Source organism: Cucurbita pepo, chromosome 9 (genome assembly GCF_057944985.1).
Source record: "Cucurbita pepo subsp. pepo isolate OVF chromosome 9, ASM5794498v1, whole genome shotgun sequence".
In the NCBI taxonomy this organism is placed as follows: Eukaryota; Viridiplantae; Streptophyta; class Magnoliopsida; order Cucurbitales; family Cucurbitaceae; genus Cucurbita; species Cucurbita pepo.
In genome coordinates, this window is record NC_141806.1 from 401,632 (window position 1) to 418,908 (window position 17,277).

At 36.6% G+C, this 17,277-nt stretch overlaps 4 protein-coding genes and 2 non-coding genes across 6 annotated transcripts; 1 reads left to right on the forward strand and 5 right to left on the reverse strand.

Annotated features, from left to right (window-relative positions):
* Window positions 1-894: 894 nt before the first annotated feature.
* Window positions 895-5,966, reverse strand: OVA6 (Class II aaRS and biotin synthetases superfamily protein). Its single transcript, XM_023685712.2, has 11 exons — window positions 5,510-5,966; window positions 5,353-5,409; window positions 5,155-5,265; window positions 4,901-4,987; window positions 4,692-4,805; window positions 4,393-4,599; window positions 3,453-3,590; window positions 2,876-3,037; window positions 2,274-2,473; window positions 1,537-1,620; window positions 895-1,429 (listed from the first exon to the last, which is right to left on the reverse strand). The coding sequence occupies exons 1-11, from the start codon at window positions 5,852-5,854 to the stop codon at window positions 1,288-1,290; spliced, it is 1,647 nt and encodes a 548-aa protein (XP_023541480.1). The 5' UTR covers window positions 5,855-5,966; the 3' UTR covers window positions 895-1,287.
* Window positions 5,967-7,050: 1,084 nt separating this feature from the next.
* LOC111801991 (uncharacterized) lies at window positions 7,051-9,213 on the reverse strand. The gene is made up of 5 exons (XM_023686247.2): window positions 9,078-9,213; window positions 8,275-8,370; window positions 7,778-8,197; window positions 7,646-7,677; window positions 7,051-7,569 (listed from the first exon to the last, which is right to left on the reverse strand). The coding sequence occupies exons 2-5, from the start codon at window positions 8,336-8,338 to the stop codon at window positions 7,372-7,374; spliced, it is 714 nt and encodes a 237-aa protein (XP_023542015.1). The 5' UTR covers window positions 8,339-8,370; window positions 9,078-9,213; the 3' UTR covers window positions 7,051-7,371.
* An 830-nt stretch (window positions 9,214-10,043) lies between these two features.
* On the reverse strand, window positions 10,044-13,227 carry LOC111802668 (rRNA 2'-O-methyltransferase fibrillarin 1). The gene is made up of 7 exons (XM_023687114.2): window positions 13,068-13,227; window positions 12,393-12,703; window positions 12,014-12,109; window positions 11,844-11,921; window positions 11,585-11,761; window positions 10,495-10,563; window positions 10,044-10,405 (listed from the first exon to the last, which is right to left on the reverse strand). Exons 1-7 carry the CDS (start codon window positions 13,081-13,083, stop codon window positions 10,229-10,231), a joined length of 924 nt encoding a protein of 307 aa, XP_023542882.1. The 5' UTR covers window positions 13,084-13,227; the 3' UTR covers window positions 10,044-10,228.
* Window positions 10,703-10,774, reverse strand: LOC111802789 (small nucleolar RNA snoR60). The gene has a single exon (XR_002816323.1). It is a non-coding gene; the product is annotated as a small nucleolar RNA snoR60 (small nucleolar RNA).
* LOC111802788 (small nucleolar RNA snoR60) lies at window positions 11,322-11,393 on the reverse strand. The gene has a single exon (XR_002816322.2). It is a non-coding gene; the product is annotated as a small nucleolar RNA snoR60 (small nucleolar RNA).
* Window positions 13,228-15,257: 2,030 nt separating the features above from the next.
* Window positions 15,258-16,436, forward strand: LOC111802416 (uncharacterized). Its single transcript, XM_023686767.2, has one exon. It carries the CDS (start codon window positions 15,340-15,342, stop codon window positions 16,195-16,197), a length of 858 nt encoding a protein of 285 aa, XP_023542535.2. The 5' UTR covers window positions 15,258-15,339; the 3' UTR covers window positions 16,198-16,436.
* The last annotated feature ends 841 nt before the right edge of the window (window positions 16,437-17,277 follow it).

Genomic DNA, 17,277 nt, shown 5'->3' on the forward strand with positions numbered 1-17,277 from the left:
CTCTTAAAGAAGAAACTACTCATGAAACTTATTCTCGAGCTCCCTACTAGATTTATGAATCAGATACAAAATTCAATAAAAAAAAAAAAAAAAAAAACAATTATTAAGTATTAAATCAATAATGGCAATAGTTTAAAGGATATATGCAAACATTTATTTCATTCTATTTATTTTGGAATAATGTGGGGATGGGAATGGGGTGTAATCCAATCCAACAACTTTATGGCTATTGTGAGGTGGCATTTTAGAAAAGTATTTTCCGACTCACGTAGACAGTGTATGGTGGCGATAGGGAAGTTTGGGTGGTGGGAATGGGAAGTGTGGGCCCCAAGATAGTGGGTGGGTGGGTGGGTGGGTATCATTTTCATTAGCAAGCAAAATTCTTTCTAATTTTTCCTTATGCGTCCTTCTATTCTAATTATAATCACATCACCTTTTGGACTCTCTTCTTATCTATCTTTGCCATGATTGAAGGGAAGCAGGATGATGGAGTATTAAGGATATTAGAAGAAAAGAAACTTACACTTCTCAAAGCTTCAAACTTGTTCAAGATGCCTCTTGGTCCCTCGTGTCGTGTTCGGCTACAACATCAAACACGACTTATGTGTGAAACCTTTAAAGTGAAACGCGTTAACAATCAGTCTCTAAATTTTCACTCCACTAGCTTTATCATGTAAAACTGGAAATGCATTGCATAATTTAAAGAGAGAACCTGATTCATTACTGTAGATGACCAACCATGTTGGAAACATGAAGTCCCCAATAAGAAGTTCATGGTCTTGTGTTCTTTCTCTTTTCTTGTGTCCATTCAAGTGAACCAATGTACAGGAATAGATTTCAATCCAAAAATTCTAGGAATTACATTAATGCCAAATTCAAGTGAGAATACTAAAGTTGTTTCCTTGGACAGAAGAAATAGAAAAAATTTACTGAAGGGTCAAATATTCAACAAAATAACAGCAAACTCATGTTATGAAACATGAAACAGACACAATTTAATGAGACAGTTAATCCATACATAAATCCATCGCTTAAATACTGCTTCAAAAATGAAGGATTGAGCCACCAAAGAAGAGAATTAGGCAGGCAGAGAACAAAATACGTCCAACTTCAGAAGATATATGCCATACTAACCAGGTAGCTTAGCCTTTGCCTCAGAAGAGTTGATAGAGGAGGCGGCTCCCTTCCGGTGAATTTAGCATGACCTTAAAGAGAGTGTACACAATGTGATTAAAGAGCCAAATGAGTAAGACTTGGCTGCCTTTTAAGTCGAGTTGAAATTATATCTCAATAAGACTTTGCAAAAATGGCAACTTCCTCCGCAGCGTTACCGGTCATCAAGCATGTTTTAGGTCCCTGTGGCTGTTCAAAAGGAAAGCACCTAATTGTTGCTCCTGTTTCTTCTTTAACTTTCAACTCATCTTTGTCACTGCAAATACGATGAAGAAGACCATACAGAAGCAAGCAAAATTATGCACAAAAATACATCCACAACGTTCATTATCTACAAAACTCAAGAATTGAAAATAAGCATACCTAGCTGACCAAGGGCCCCTAGCCCATTTTCCCTGGGAGATCGCCTCTTTAAGTTCATTATATGAACTCACATCCACAACGTTACTGCAAAAAGGAGGTCAATAATAAATTAATGTAAATCTTATGAAAAGGGCGGGAAATGCAGGTTTTTCATATACTAAGATGAAATAATTATCAAGTACACAAAAAAATAAACAAAACATTTCAGTCCCGTGACAGCTTTAGAGCTGATACCCTGTTAAATTAATTGTGCTGTTAGATTAACCAAAATTTTGTTTGTTTTAGATGAAAAAAGTGCAGAGAATGCATTAAGCCACTATTTATGACGTCAATTTTTTATCAAGAATGTGATTACCACGATAATTATTGAAATGAGAACTGTGAAGCACACCATTCATTCCCTACCTTCTTTCCTTTCAAATATAATGAAACTACATGAATTTGGTGAAAACGGGAGGGGGGGGGGAGGGGGGGGGGGGGGGGGGGTGAATATGGAGAAGCGAATGACGGGGACAGGAAGAAAATGAGGGTGAAGATGGGAACAATTTTCTTGAACCTCACAATTCAACAGAATATATTTACATTCAACCACCTAAGTATGTAATGTTGTACTACAATTTGCAAGAAGCATGCTACTCAACATTCAATTGCTTCAATTCGCAAAGGATAAATGTAACTGAACGTAGATTTATATACTTAATAAGAAACATCCCTAACATATGAAAGTAAGAAAGCACCTGTCACGAAAAGTTTTTGCTTGTTCCAGAAGAGATGATTGGATTTCATCCAACGTGTCTTTCACATAAGCTTCTAAAATAGAAGGTTCCATGGATATCCCAAAAACTTTCCCTTGCTTTCCAGGAATATCTCTCCTAGAAATAACCACACTTTGATTTGCAACATCCTTGGGACCAATCTCAATCCTCAAAGGAACGCCCTACAAATCCAAGTCTAGTTACAGACATTTGATTTCAAGTTAATAGCAACAAATACAAGGAGGGAGGAAGCCAAAATCTAGGTGAAAATAATGGAGCTAAAAAGGGAATTGGGTCATTCAAAACTATCAAGAACAGACATGCATACATCCTGTAAAAAAAATGGTAGCCAACCAACCTACACTACAGAATACTCTTTTTAAAACTAGATTCTAAGTTGTGAAAATAATAATAAAAAATACAGAAATTAGCACAGAGAAAGCGAATATCTACTGGCAGATAACCAGTCTGTTAAAAAATTGAACATTAGGGTTTGCTTTTCAGACAATATTGTCCTAACCTGAGGGTAATAGAACTGTCAGACATTGATCTTAATCATAAAAAATATGCAGTTAAGCACCAACCTTCATCTCCCAGAAATTGAATTTCCATCCTGGAGTTCTCTGTTCAGAATTATCGAGTTTAACCTTTATTCCTGCCGTTCGAAGATTTACTTCTACAGAAGCAGCAGCATTAAGAACTTCTGCTTTAACACCTTCTTTCTTCCAGATTGGTATGATTACCACCTAAATAAAAGTAAGGCACATATAAAGATATTTGTTAGAACCAACCGGTCGCCTCAAAAAAAAGAAAAAAACTGAAACATGCCGGCATTATCAGAAGTTCTTTCTACCATTCTCAAGTTTTCAAAAAGTTAGGACATATGACAACCATGTTATGCACCTATTCTTTAGTCACTTCAATATCATATTGTCATTAAATATACTTCATCTTTTTTTAGGATTCTATAAATATTTATGGATAAAATAGAAAATTCAAGTGGCTAAAAGCTAACTACTTTCGAAGTAACAAAAAGAAAAATAACAACCGGAATGGGAGAGCCAAAGTCAAAAAGAGGATTGCCAACATTTTTCTCTCATTCAAAACCGTGCAAACATGGTAATGCTCAACAAAATAAAAATTGTAGACTCATATCTATACCTGTATTGGAGCAAGCCTTGGTGGAAGCATTAAACCTCCATCATCTCCATGAGTCATAATAATTCCTCCAACAAAACGTGTACTAATTGCCCATGATGTCTGCCATACATGTTGCCTTTGTCCATTTTCATCGGTGAACTACTCAGGTAATTGTTTCAGTAACTCAATTCACATTGACAGTGCAATATAGTATGTCAGACATCAAATAATGTTTTGGTTGAATGTTTCAAAGGGGCATTTATGAACCATCTTAACAAACAAAACAAAATATAGAAATCAAATTGAGGTCAAATGATATGGAACTAAGACATCTCAATTATGCAATATGAACTTCAAGAAATATGGGCTTCATTTATTTTTAGATGATTACACATTTTGAGTGGACGATAATCTAGAGTTATGATGTTTCTTTAATGTATTTTTAAGACTTTTTATTTATATTAAGTTAAATTTACATAGGGGCTAATAATGGCCGTAAAGTATGAAAGTTACTCTTGAAATGCCTCGTGGAAGGTTAAGGGTTTTCATTTTTAGGTTATATAAAGCCATGTATGTTATCTTTGTAAATTATACTTGGAAAGTGTTTTTGCCTTGAGATATTCAATCAACAAAGTAATCGAGATCTTACTTTCCCTTGGAGTGATCTAAAGGTTTTATTCTTCAATAAAGATGTTAGATCAAATTCCCAAGAGTTGCAACCATTCGGAATGAAATCAATTAGATTTGGGAATTTTTAATTTGTGAACTAAGGGTTTGATATCCATGCGCTTGTGAGGGTTCTTAGATTCACATGGCTAGGGTTTCCACATCACCAAAGTACAATAGGAACAACAATGGTGCATGTGCAACAATGAAATAACAAAAATATATCTCAACGACTATTATAGCAATTACCAAGTGTATTTAAGTCGGAAGAAATTTCAATGATTTGCCAAAATACCTGTGTTCCAAAAGCACGAGAAAAGTTTTGCCCAAGGTTGTGGCTGGTTCCTGCCTGAAGTGCTTTTCGATCCCCCATCATGGCCTCTATTGTATAGGTCTTGTCTGCACCAGCAAATGTCTCCACCTTTGATTTTCGACCTGCAATAACAGGTATTGCCGCTTGCTCGTAAGCAAATTTTGTATATATGTCAATCATCTGAATAGCCTGCAATGCAGCATCAAATTCCTTACTGAAAAGGATATATATGATTAGAAAAAAAGGAAGCAACAAAGTAGTATTGGATGCATCAGATATACCTCTTTTTCTGCCTCTTCTGGACTGGCATGAGCAGTATGACCCTCCTGCCACAGAAATTCAAGAGTTCTTACAAAGGGCTTCGTCCGCATCTCCCATCTAGTAACATTCGCCCACTACACCAAATACACAAAAGAACAGGTAATGAATAAGGATAACATAAAAGCCGAAGATAACTAAAATCTTCTCACAATGTGGCAAATCATCTAACCTGATTAATCATCAAGGGAAGATCACGGTGACTATGAATCCACTGTGTAAACATGTGATTCACAATAGTTTCACTCGTAGGTCGAACCTGCCAAAGCCTCAGGCAACCCAACAATCAAAACCAAACCTCAGGTCACCGTTTATTGAGGATTAATATCCATTTCCAATTTAGTCAATGCAACGTATCAACATCAAGATATAATAAGGTGAAAAACTGGAAAAGGGCGGACCAATAGCTTTGCTAAGTCTACGTACCACAAGCTTCTCTTCAAGTTCTTTCCCTCCTCCAATGGTTACAAGAGCTAACTCCGGACTAAACCCCTCGACATGACTCGCTTCCTTCTCAATGAATGAGTATGGTATAAACTGGAGCAAAAATCAGAGATTCCATCATTTACATTTTCAGCATATACACAATTCACATTAGCACTCTTAAATACCCCAGAGCCACACCTGCGGAAAGTACATATTCTCGTGACCAGTCTCCTTGAACTTAACATTCAGATATTCCTACAACAGAATTCATCATCCGATTACACACACAAGAAAAGCTGAAATACACAGCACGAACATTCCAGTCAAAATAAACACATATTATAGATTCCACCACCTGTATTGCTTCCCATATGGCGTAACCATAGGGACGAATAACCATGGTACCTCGAACAGGGCCATAATCCGCGAGCTCAGCGTTAGCAATAATATCCAAATACCAAGCATTGAAGTCCTGTGACCGAGGCGTGATAGCCCCTTCCGGAACTCGATTCTTCGAGTTGTCGACATGAATTTCCGTCCCGGTAGACGAGCTTCGCACCGAGAATCCAGGAGCAAGCAGAGGCAACCGGAACGGGCGTTGCTGCCGCCATGAAATTCCCAGAGCTCGCCTGGAAAAAGTGAAAGGAGAGGCTGGGGAAAGCAAAGAGGAGAGCGAAGGTAGTCTTAGAGAAACTACCATTTCTTCGGAGTAGTTTGAAGTCAGAAGCTTACCGGGAGGCCGCGAAGTGCAAGCCGAGAGGAGGGAGATGAGGTTTGGCTAGTAAGCGATTCAGCGTTGCCAAATCTACTGTACTTGCAACCCTTTCCACCGTTGATCGTGCGTGATTGATGATGATCATCATCTTTACAATTTTGATCAAGTGGGCTTCCTAAAATAGCCCAATGGGCCTGGCAATTTTGATCTGTGGGCTTCCTAAAATGGCCCAATGGGCCTGGCCTGCTTCCCATTTGCCTAATTTTGAAACACAGCCACAAATGAAGATAGTGAAGCATCTGAATTTAAAGAAAGGATGAATCAAACTCGAGATGAATCTCAAATGAATTCCTCAAAGCTGTAATGCCGATGGGCAAAGGTGTAACGTTGTTGGGCAAGACTCTGCTTCCTATCTCTGTGTGAGCTCAATGAAGTATGTTCAAACCAAAAAAAAAAAAAAAAAAAAAAAAAAAAAAAAAAAAAAAAAAAAATCACAATAGAAAAAGTGAATGCGGGATTTCTTCAAAATTTCAGGCTCTAATGTTGATTTGAATTGAGAAAAAGCGTAACGTTGTGTGAGCTTAATCAAGTATGTTCAAACCCGCAAAAAGAATCTCAATAGAAAAAGTGAAAGCGAGATTTCTTGATAATTTTAGGCTCTAATACCTATTTGAATCGGGAAAAGGAGTAACGTCGTAGGTCAAGGACTCGCTCCCCATCCCTATGTTAAGCTCAATCAAGAATGTTCAAACCCGCAAAAAAAGAAAGTCACAATAGAAAAAGTGAAAGCGGGATTCATTCAGAATTTCTAGTCCTACTACTCCGCACACCATTAGAATGTCTTTTGAAACCCCACAATAAATAAATAGTTCTGTTCTAAAGATGTCATTTTGGGATTGTTGAACATCAGTTAAAAAAACATCATCTTTAACTTCAAATGCTATCATATGGGTGTAATTGAATTGTTCGACGTTTGGTGCTCTTAATAAATGGATTACCTATATCAACACAATCTTCATTCATAGCACAGTTGATTATATGTACCTACCTTGTTGTACGTACCTTGGATCGAAAATTCCATTACAATCTTTCCAGATGAGATTAAAGTTCCATTAGAATTTCTTCATCTCAGTCAAAACACACAACAAAATTTCAGAACTGCCAAGTGTTGTGTACAGAACTAAGCCAAAAGGAACATATATATTAGAATCTATAAGATGAAAACAGCCTTCATCTCAATCAAAAACAAAGATCATGTTCCATTACAATCTTTCCAGATGACCTTCATCAAGAAAGAATATTTGAGATGATGATAATCTTCTTCATCTCAATCAAAACACAGAACAAAAACATTTCAAATACAATATTTCCTAAAATCTACAATCTTTCCAAAATTAATAAGCATCCATAGAGAGAATTCTATAATCTTCATCTCAATCAAAGCAGTGAACGTTTGCCACCAACCTTCCCATTCCAGATGAAAGCTCAGAGGGGGGCGCGGCTTATGGGGTCTTTATCAACGTGAAATTAATACTGTCACTGTCCTTCCAGAGTGAAAAGGTATCCACTGAAGGTGATTTTGGGGACTTGCAAGGCGGTGATGAGTCAAGCCTTCCCCTTCCAAATAGACACAACTTCTTCGGAGATCGATCGAAAATCTCCAATTCCGCCATCTCCTTGAGCTTCAATGGACTATCAGGCTGCAACCAAAAAATTGCATCTGGGTCATGTTTTTGCTCTATACAAAACTAAGAAGGAAAAGATTCAAAAACTGACCTTTCTATCCATCTTCACCTCCTTGGGGAGATCTAAATGACAACAAAAACAAAAGATAAGAACAAAAAAACCACAAGAAATAACAAATAAACATGGACTTTCTAGATAGATGTCAAGACTTTATGACCATACCAAGTCCAACGATGCTTAGAAATTGATCCTTCTCCACAGCGCAATTTCTTGATTTAATGCACTCTTGATGATTGTGCAGGAAGCGCTCCTGATGGATCAATTCTTCTCTTACAGTGCTCAACTTCAGGTTCTGCTTCTTCTTTGAGGCCTCTTGAAGGTTTGGCTTTCCAGAATTTGAAATATCTGAAAGGACTTTTCGAGTACCCTTCTGTATTCTCTCAGAGCCCTTCAGTATGTTTTTCTTTTTTCCTACACAGTTTTCTTCATCAATGAACGTGAGATTCTTTGTGTTCTGCCATTTTAATGACTGGTTTAGGACTGGCGTTCTTGAATTTGATAGATCGCCAAGGGGCTTTCGCCCACTAACCCCACTTTTTCTTTGTGAATTCATGGCATTAGCCTTCCCTGCAACGGAGGGTCCTGTGATGCAAATAACAATGTTAAACAAGATTACAAAAATAGGTTTAGAATGATCCAAAGAAGGCTTTAACTCCAACCATTATAGTGAACATTGTGATTCTCATCCTGAAGAACACCGCCATTTTGCAATGTCATTGCCATGTTGTTGATGCTGCAGAAATGTATATTATATCCTGCGAATGGAAGAATCGAACCGAGTTTGAAATTTAACGATGAAATCAAGGCAAAGGGCTTACATGCTACATGTTGACCCCTTGAAATAAAAGCACAAGGACTCAAGGACTCAAGGACTCAAGTAACAGAGAAACAAATTGAATATCCTATATAAATCGGTACATAATTCAAGGTTACGAAATGAAAATCAGCCGATCATGCATGAAAATTGCCTAAGGGTAATGTTTCACCTGTTTTTAATTTTCATTCTCAATTAGGTATGAAAATCCTTGCTTCGCAATCTCAAAAACAGAGAATCAGATATTTCCCACAGGAAGAAAAAAGTACATACAGAACAAGCCCTATTTACATTAATGAAATTACTCAAGTTTTTCATTTCATTTCATCCTCCGTGGACGACATTCCCTATTTACATTAATGAAATTACTCAAGTTTTTCATTTCATTTCATCATCCGTGGACGACATTGGTAAAGTAAAGAATAATAAATTTACAGGAACAGAAAAACTTCGTCCAAAAGAAACCCTAAAATCTTGTTTATCACTTCTCGTCAATTTCTTGCTGTTCATCAGTTTCACAGTTAAACTCGGGAACATACAGAAATCAAACAGAGAAGATTCGACATACGAGAGAAATTGATATTTGAAATTTCAAGGTAAAAGGAAGAAAAATATGCCTCAAGTAGCAGAGTTCAGGGAGAAACTCACAATTAAGAAGATTCGACTACCACTTGCGAGAAATCCCTTGATCTTCCTCTCGACTTTCTTAAATTTCTACTGGAAAATTTTGTAGCAGTTTTTTCGAGTTTTTAGTTCGTTGCAAAAGTAAGAAGTCCTTGAACGGGACCCTACTTAAATATCGGCAACGCGTCTCCAACGGTAACTTTTCTTTTCCAGTGCTTTTACATTAATACCCTTGGTTTGAGTACATTATTACTTGGAACCATAAATATTTTCCTTTACGGAGAGAATGACCGTTGATAGAATTTTGGGAATTTGTTTCTTTAACAGGAAAAGTAATTCCTTTTTTTTTTCTCTAAATTAATTATAAATGAGACGTAAAGAAGAGTTTTTTTTTTTTTTTTTTTTTTTTTTTTTTTTACTTCCATTAAAACCAAAACAATTGTCTAATGATTTATAGTGGCAGGAGAATATTTTTTATTTATGAAAATAATTAATTATGAAGCTTTTAAAAATAAAAATATAGAGTATAGAACAGTATTCCATCATACACTCCTTGTAAAAATAAAATTCAAGCATAGGGGACAGAATGATATTAAAAAGAAATAAATTTGATTAAAAATTAGGTGGAAAATTTTCCTACATCTCTAGTAATGTATAATACTCAACAATAAGATCAATTATCAAGCTTTGTTTTCGGTAGATTATCTAAGTTCAATTATTTTTAAATAAAAAAAAAATTGTTTTTAAAATAATAAAAATATATTTAATCGACATAGATGATTTATGAATACTTGCACAAAATTTAAAAGACAGTAATTAGTACATCTTTACCGTTCAAAAAAATTTAGAGAGTGATAAATTATAAATTTGATTGCTATTGTTATAATAAATTCATCCAACCAGAACTAAAAATAACGTTTAAAAAACCATAGACCAAACTTGTAATTTAATCTAGGAATACAAGAATGTACAAAAAAGGGAGAGAAAAGGTAGCAAATTCAGTACTTAAATAATCACCAAAATTATCAGAAACATAAGCGTTCACTCACATTGTATTTTAAAAGTAATTGGCTACAAGACATCATCATCAAATAAGAAACATGGATAAACTACAGCTATGAGCTATCTATAAATCATCCATAAGAAAACAAAACCCTGGTTGTTCGCTTCACTGTCTAAGCAGCAGGCTTCTGCTTCTTTGGTGCTCGATAGATACCAACAACACAAGCATGGTCTCGCTCGAATGGTTCAAGAGTCACTTGCTCTGTGGGTTTGAACTGGTCTGCCTTTAGCTTGTTCACTTCACTTGCAAACACTGCCTCTGCTGGAACGGTTGAGTCGATACAGTTGGCCTGCAAAGTTCAATATGAAATATATCATTTTCTGTTCATGGATTACGCCATGTTTCGCTTTTAAAAAAAAGGGCAATTCATTCACTCACCTTGATTGATATGACAAAATGGCCACCGGCTTTTAGAAAATAGGATGCATTAAGGGCCAAAATTCTTGCCTGCGTTGAAAAAAGTAAAGAGGTCAATGTAAGAATCAAGATGTAGACAAGTTCGTAGGTTCAAAGAATTAATTAGCCAAGCAAGAAGACAAAAAAAGTCGAACTGATGAAGGGTTTTAGAAAATAGGAAATTCTAGGACACATCAGAAACTCGGTTTGTGCATCATTCAAGAAGTCTTGAAGGGGAATCCGAGTAGTTCATCACATGCTAAGAAAAGAGGAAGAGCCTAAAAGGTAAAAAGTATGATAAGAACTATGTACGGAGGAAAATATACCTGCAGGATAACCAGAAGCAAGAAATAAATTATTAAGTGAAAATTATGTGAATTGAAAGCTTAAAATTTGCAGCACCGTCACATTACAACTCATTTCCCAAAGCTTACACACCATAGAGATTATCATTGGGTAGGTCGGCATATAGAGATAATATAATATATTGATTAAGAAGTATCGCAACAAGAGCACTACAAAAACTCCAAATATAAATAAAAATACAAAAACAGAGCACTTTGATTTCAAGTATCAGCAACGGTCACAGCCTTCTCTACTAAACAAAAAAGAGGTAGAAGTGAAATTGAAGTGAATGCAATAACTATGTTTAAATCAATGAAGGGAAAAATATGGTGACAAAAACATTCCGTGGGTAATAGAAAAATGAAGAAATGAAATTGAGAACTCCAACCACAAGGAGTGGAAGAACGATGCAATTTAGAAAAAGAAAACAAACGAAAATAAAAATTAAAAAGAAAGTTTTTTAGAGCATCAGAAACTCGAATTTTGCATCATTCAAGAAGTCTTGAAGGGGAATCCGAGCAATTCGTCATATGCTAAATAATTGAAGGATAAAAAGGCATGAAGATTAAAATGATAAAATTGCATCAAAAGGTGTTAAAAAGTAAGGTAAAAGAAACAACAGATAGATTCTATTTATTATATAAACAAAGGAACTACGACATCAAATTTCAGCTATGTTGATGTTGTTCACATACAATGATAACACATAAAAAGAAGAGATACGAACCTGGTCTGGCTGAGCAACATCCGAAAAGATAACATCCACCATACCAACCAACATTCGGTACTTGGCTGGATGTCTGGCATCTTCAATGATGGGAATAACATTAGTACGCTTCTTAGCCATGTTGACTAAATCTCTACCACTTCTATGGGAGAATTCAACGGCATACACTATACCAGACTGCAAATCAAAGCAGCAACAATTGTTAATAACCCTTTACTTCATGAAAATTACTGAAGATACTCCTTAAATAACTACTTACAGGTCCAACAACATCTGAGACGTGAGACACAGTTGTTCCTGAAGCAGCACCAAGATACAGCACTCGAGCACCAGGTTTCTACAGAACGTACGTTTACACATTAAAAAGTTTGAAAACGAGGAGTAACACATAAAAGACTAGAACACCAAATATGAGGCGGTAGCACTTACAATCCATATGTCATCAACACCACCAAGAACGGCAGCAGCCAACTTGGACCTGAATGGGTTCCAAACTCTGTATTCAATTTTTGTTCCATCTTCATTCTGGAAGGGCAGAACATATAATTCAATTAGCTATGCATACAGCTTAAAGGCAACTAGCGAACACAGCTATATACTTACGCGGCCATTGAAGTAACAATGGTCGATGTATAAATGATTCGAGTAACAAAAATATTAACATTCACCACCTATTCGGACATTATAATGCTAACTAGAAATCATCACAGAACAGTATATCAAACACTAGTCATCGAAGTTCTTGAAACTAAAAAATATTAAGGCGTAAGGCATTTAAAGGGCCATAATACTGTTTGACGTGGATCACCTGTACGGATATTCTCTTCTCATTGTACACGGATTCACCAGAGACCATGTTCTTAGTGACAAGAGCATCTTCTTTACCCTTGGCAATGAAAATACCTTCGTGTCTGTGGGGTTCAACGACAACTTTGCTTCCACCCTTCATACCACCTCCTCTTCCTCCACCGCGACCTCTTCCACCTCCGCGACCGCCACCGCGGCTTGCCATACCTCTGCCTCCACCGAAACCTCTACCTCCACTGCCACCGCCACCTCTGCCTCTACCACCCCTGCCTCCATCACCCCTTCCTCTAAATCCACCACCACCACCGCGGCCTGCACATATCAAACTTATTAAAATTAAACGACTCGTGCAAAGTGAAACACACGCTTCGAAATATTTAAAAAAATCAAGATATTAAAAGAACACGAAAGCTAGACAACTCCAAGAAAACAGAGTAAACTAAAGAGCTGGAGCAAACAATCGACCAAGCAGTAAACGATATTTTATAGTAGTTCAGTAAGTAGTAAGAATGGAAAAGCTCATACGCGCTCAACTAGCAAAACAAAACAGACCAACAATACATGAAGTTACAAACATTCTTCTCCATTGTATTCAACGGATCTTTTTCAAAATCCAAAAACAAACGAACAATCGTAGACAAAAAGAGTAAAACCTCTACTTGTTTCTCGTACGTACCTCGAGGAGGTCTCATTTCAGTGACCGAAAGAGCGAGCGCCGAAGGATAGTTTCCACTAGGGTTTTAGAACAACAGAGCGCGGGGACGAAGTAAAGGACGCTGGTTAAGGGTTTTAAATTTATAGGGGTTGCGTGCGGCGGCAATAAGAGGACCGGGTTCAGAAATAAGGTTTTGGGGGCGGTAACCTAGGGTTTCACTTTTGCAATGTAAAGCATAATTGCTGTTTATTTTCAAAAATGCCACTGGTTCCCATTAGTTGATGGGCCGAAGGCAAAAGGCCCAATAACGTCGTGTTGGATAATGGACTGTCGAATGGGCTTACCTGATTCATGGAGGCCCAGTTCCTCTTGGTTGTGTAAGGGCATCCCTAACCGATGGGCTTCGTTCCTTTTATGATAGATTTTTCTAAACCAATAAAATATATATAAAAGTTTTTTTTTTTTTTTTTTTAAGTTAAATTACGATAAAGGTTGAAATTTAGTCTTATCATATTAAAAAAAATTATATATAATTATGGCTCGATAAAACCTCATGAATAATTTATAATTTTTAAAATTTTAGGAAGTTTTTAGAATGATTTTAACAAATAAAAAAATATTAATTCTAATTTTTAGAATTACAGAGATTAGATTTTAATTTTCGGAATAACTTTACATATTCAATTTCTATATTCTAAAGTGAAAATGAATATAATTCAACCAATTTAATGTAATGAAATAAATAGTTTAATGGAAGAAAAAAAATGTTAAAAAATATATAAATTAAAAGAAAAAATTGAAATAAATTAGGATTTTAATTCTAATTCCCTACCTAATAGTTTGGGTAGTCTCCAACCACCTCTTATTTAATGATTATGGAAGTCTTTAATGTCTCTTTTTTATTTTATTTATAATTGTGAATGAGAATATTCTAAATTATTTCCATGATTCCTATATAGGACATTGATTCTTAATTATTTAGGAGAATAATATATCTTCTGCAAAGGTAAAGTTTGGTTATATTCTCATTCTCATTATTATTAAATTTTTTGAAGCATGGCATATTCTCTACATCAAATTAACAAAGTTCGACTAAAAGTACAAATAATTTAATACGAGAACTATTTATTTTAATCGGTAGGAAATACATTCATTCATTTAATATTCATCTAAGTCTCCTCTAAAAATAATCCAGAGTTAATTATTAATGACTTATTTATTATACATATTTTGAGGATTAGGTTTTGATGCAAAATAAAAAATTTATAAAGCAAATAAATATTGATAGTACGAAAAAAAGAGATATAACCAATATTGACCTTAAAGAATACGAGTAATTGGTGGAGTGATTCGTGATTTTCATTGCCTCCAAATTTTTATTTGAATATCTATAGACAATAGATCCAACTTGGTTCCACTGATATTGGGAATTTCATCGAGTTAGCCTATTCGAGCCGAAGGAGGAGAGGAAAGGAATTAGCTGAGCGGTTCGCAACTCTACAAGCTCAGATCGTATATTAAACTCGTAAACGCTATTTTAATTAATTATAATTCATAGGATTTATAGTCCAACACGTAAGATCTTTTTCTCCTTTGGTGACAAGAAGTAGAGGGAAGAAACTAAAAAGTAAAAGCATGCATGCTTTGAAAGGGACACATTCGGTATTCTAGATTGAATTCAAGGCTACGATTGGCACAATTTCGTGTCCGCGTCCATTTTCCAAATTCGCGTTCGCGTCCATCCCGCGTGGGCCCCACTCCATCCTTTTTTTCTTTTTTTCTTTTTGAATTATAAAATCTACACTTTGATTTTGCTTCTTCTTTAAATTACTATAATACCCTCTTGTTTATACATGACAAAATGAAAAATAGTGAATACCAACAAATAGAATAATGAACAGCATCGAATTAGACAACGAAGAGGGATGAGAAGAAGCTACTAATAAGGGTCCCACCATGACGTCAGCTTGCTTAGAAATTAAGCGAATGCCTTCCCTCGTGCATCTTGCCCAACTGTTTGCCTTCCCAGAATTGCCCTTGTCCAGAACAGGAAGCCTCCATACCTAAAAGGAGAATAACGTCATTTTGAATTAACTACATGCCACATGTCATTCATGGCATTTTCGTGATTAAGTTATAAAAGTACGGGCAGTTTTTGTAACAGCATGGTCCAGCGGCTACGTGTCCCCTATAAAGCTCTGAAGCAACGTCTTTGCCAGAAGCAACGCGTTAGGATCCGATTCTCTTCTCTCAATTAATCGTTGAACGGCATTTTCCGGCCGCGGCACCAGCGATGGCCTCTCGCTACGAAGTGGAAGTGAAAATCCTGTCCGCTAAAGATCTTAAGAACATCAATTGGCGTTACGGTGGCCTGAAACCGTACGCCGTCGTTTGGATTGATCCGAAGAGTAAATCGTCGACGAAGGTCGATGCCGAAGGCGACACGTCGCCGTACTGGGACGAAACGTTAGTCATTCCATTCTCATCGCCGATTGAAGACACTACGCTTTACATCGACGTGGTCCACGTCGTCTCCGGTGACGAAGACACCAAGCCGCTAATCGGCTCCGCCAAGCTTCACCTCTCTGAGGTCGTCGACGATGTTGGCCTCGGTGAACGATCTCAGCGGACTCTCCAATTGAAACGGCCATCCGGCAGGCCACAAGGGAAGATCGAAGTTAAAGTAACGGTTCGAGAACCACGTTACCGACCCTCCGATTCTTACTACGCGCCGCCGTATGGGGTCCCACCGCCAGGTACGAACAGGGATTTTTCTGCTCCGCCACCGCCGCAGCCCTATGCCGCTCCGTACTCTGCTCCTCACGATCCTTACTATTCGACGGCCCCACCGTCCGGATACCCCTATGGCGGGTATAATGCACCGGCGCCGTATGGCCAATCGAATTACGGGCAGCCTTCGTACGGGCAGCCGAGTTACGGGCAGCCAGCGTATGGCGATCAGGTTTACGGGCATCCAGAGGAGAAGAAGAGCAAGTACGGGATGGGGACCGGATTGGCTATCGGTGCCGCGGCCGGAGTCTTAGGTGGATTGGCCTTGGGAGAAGGCGTCGAATACTTGGAGGACAAGATCGCCGAGGACGCGGCGGAGAGGGTGGAGGATGATCTTGGGTACGGCGACGATGATTTCTAGGAGAGAAAAGCGGTCGGTTACGGGTCGGGTCAAAGCATGTTTGTTTGTTGGAATTTCGGGTATGCTTGTTTGGGGCCCAATGGACTTATGTGCTTATGTCTACAACAGGCCACTCTTTGTTGGGCCCATTTGGGATGCGTGTTGCTCATGTAATCTTGGTCCATAATAATAATTTTCAAAATGACAAAAATATGTAATTTTCTGAAACACAGATAATTAACTTTACATGTTTAATCGAATTACAATAATGTTCTCAGGCTATAGTTTTTTTTTATACCTTTGCTTTTTTTTATTTAAATATAAATAATTTTAAAAACATTTATTTAGAAATATTATTCATTTTTAATAATCACAGTATTATCTTTTCTGAAAAAAGCATATAATATAAAATAATGTAATACACATATTTATATATATATATATATATGTCACTTTTAAATGTTATAACTCAAACATGTGGTATGCTGGTTTAGGTTTTGCATTGTGGGGCCAAAAATACACTCAGCCACCCCATAAAAGGGGTCAGTTTTGAGGAAAATATCCAACAGTTCCACTCTCTTGGTGGGCCCCACGACTAGTTTTTTTTTTTTCTTTTTCCATGTTACTTTTTATTATTTATTTTTAACTTACCACACGTGTAAACCTTGGGAAAGCCCTAAAGGTGGAATAATTCTCTACTTTTGTTATTTTTTTATTATTTATGTGCTCATCCTTTTCCAACTTTTTAGACAAAATCCATTGAGGAAATGAATGGGAATATATTCTTTTTAAAAACGAATATATATTTTTTTAATAAAACTATTCCTTTTAATTTTTCTCCTTTATTTCTACATAAATGATTAAAAATATATTTTTAAATGCTCATTAATATTCTATTTTATTTGTTTGTAAAAGTAACAGAAAGTGAAGGTCAAATCATTCTTTTACATATGTTAGTCTCTATCACTATGGTTATTCTTATTATTTGCTAACCAATTAGTCTATTCAGTTTATAAAGTAATTACAAGTACAACATCATGATACTAGAAAAATCGTCACGACACTTTGCAAAACTAGCTTGAGTATGTCAATGTTATTAAG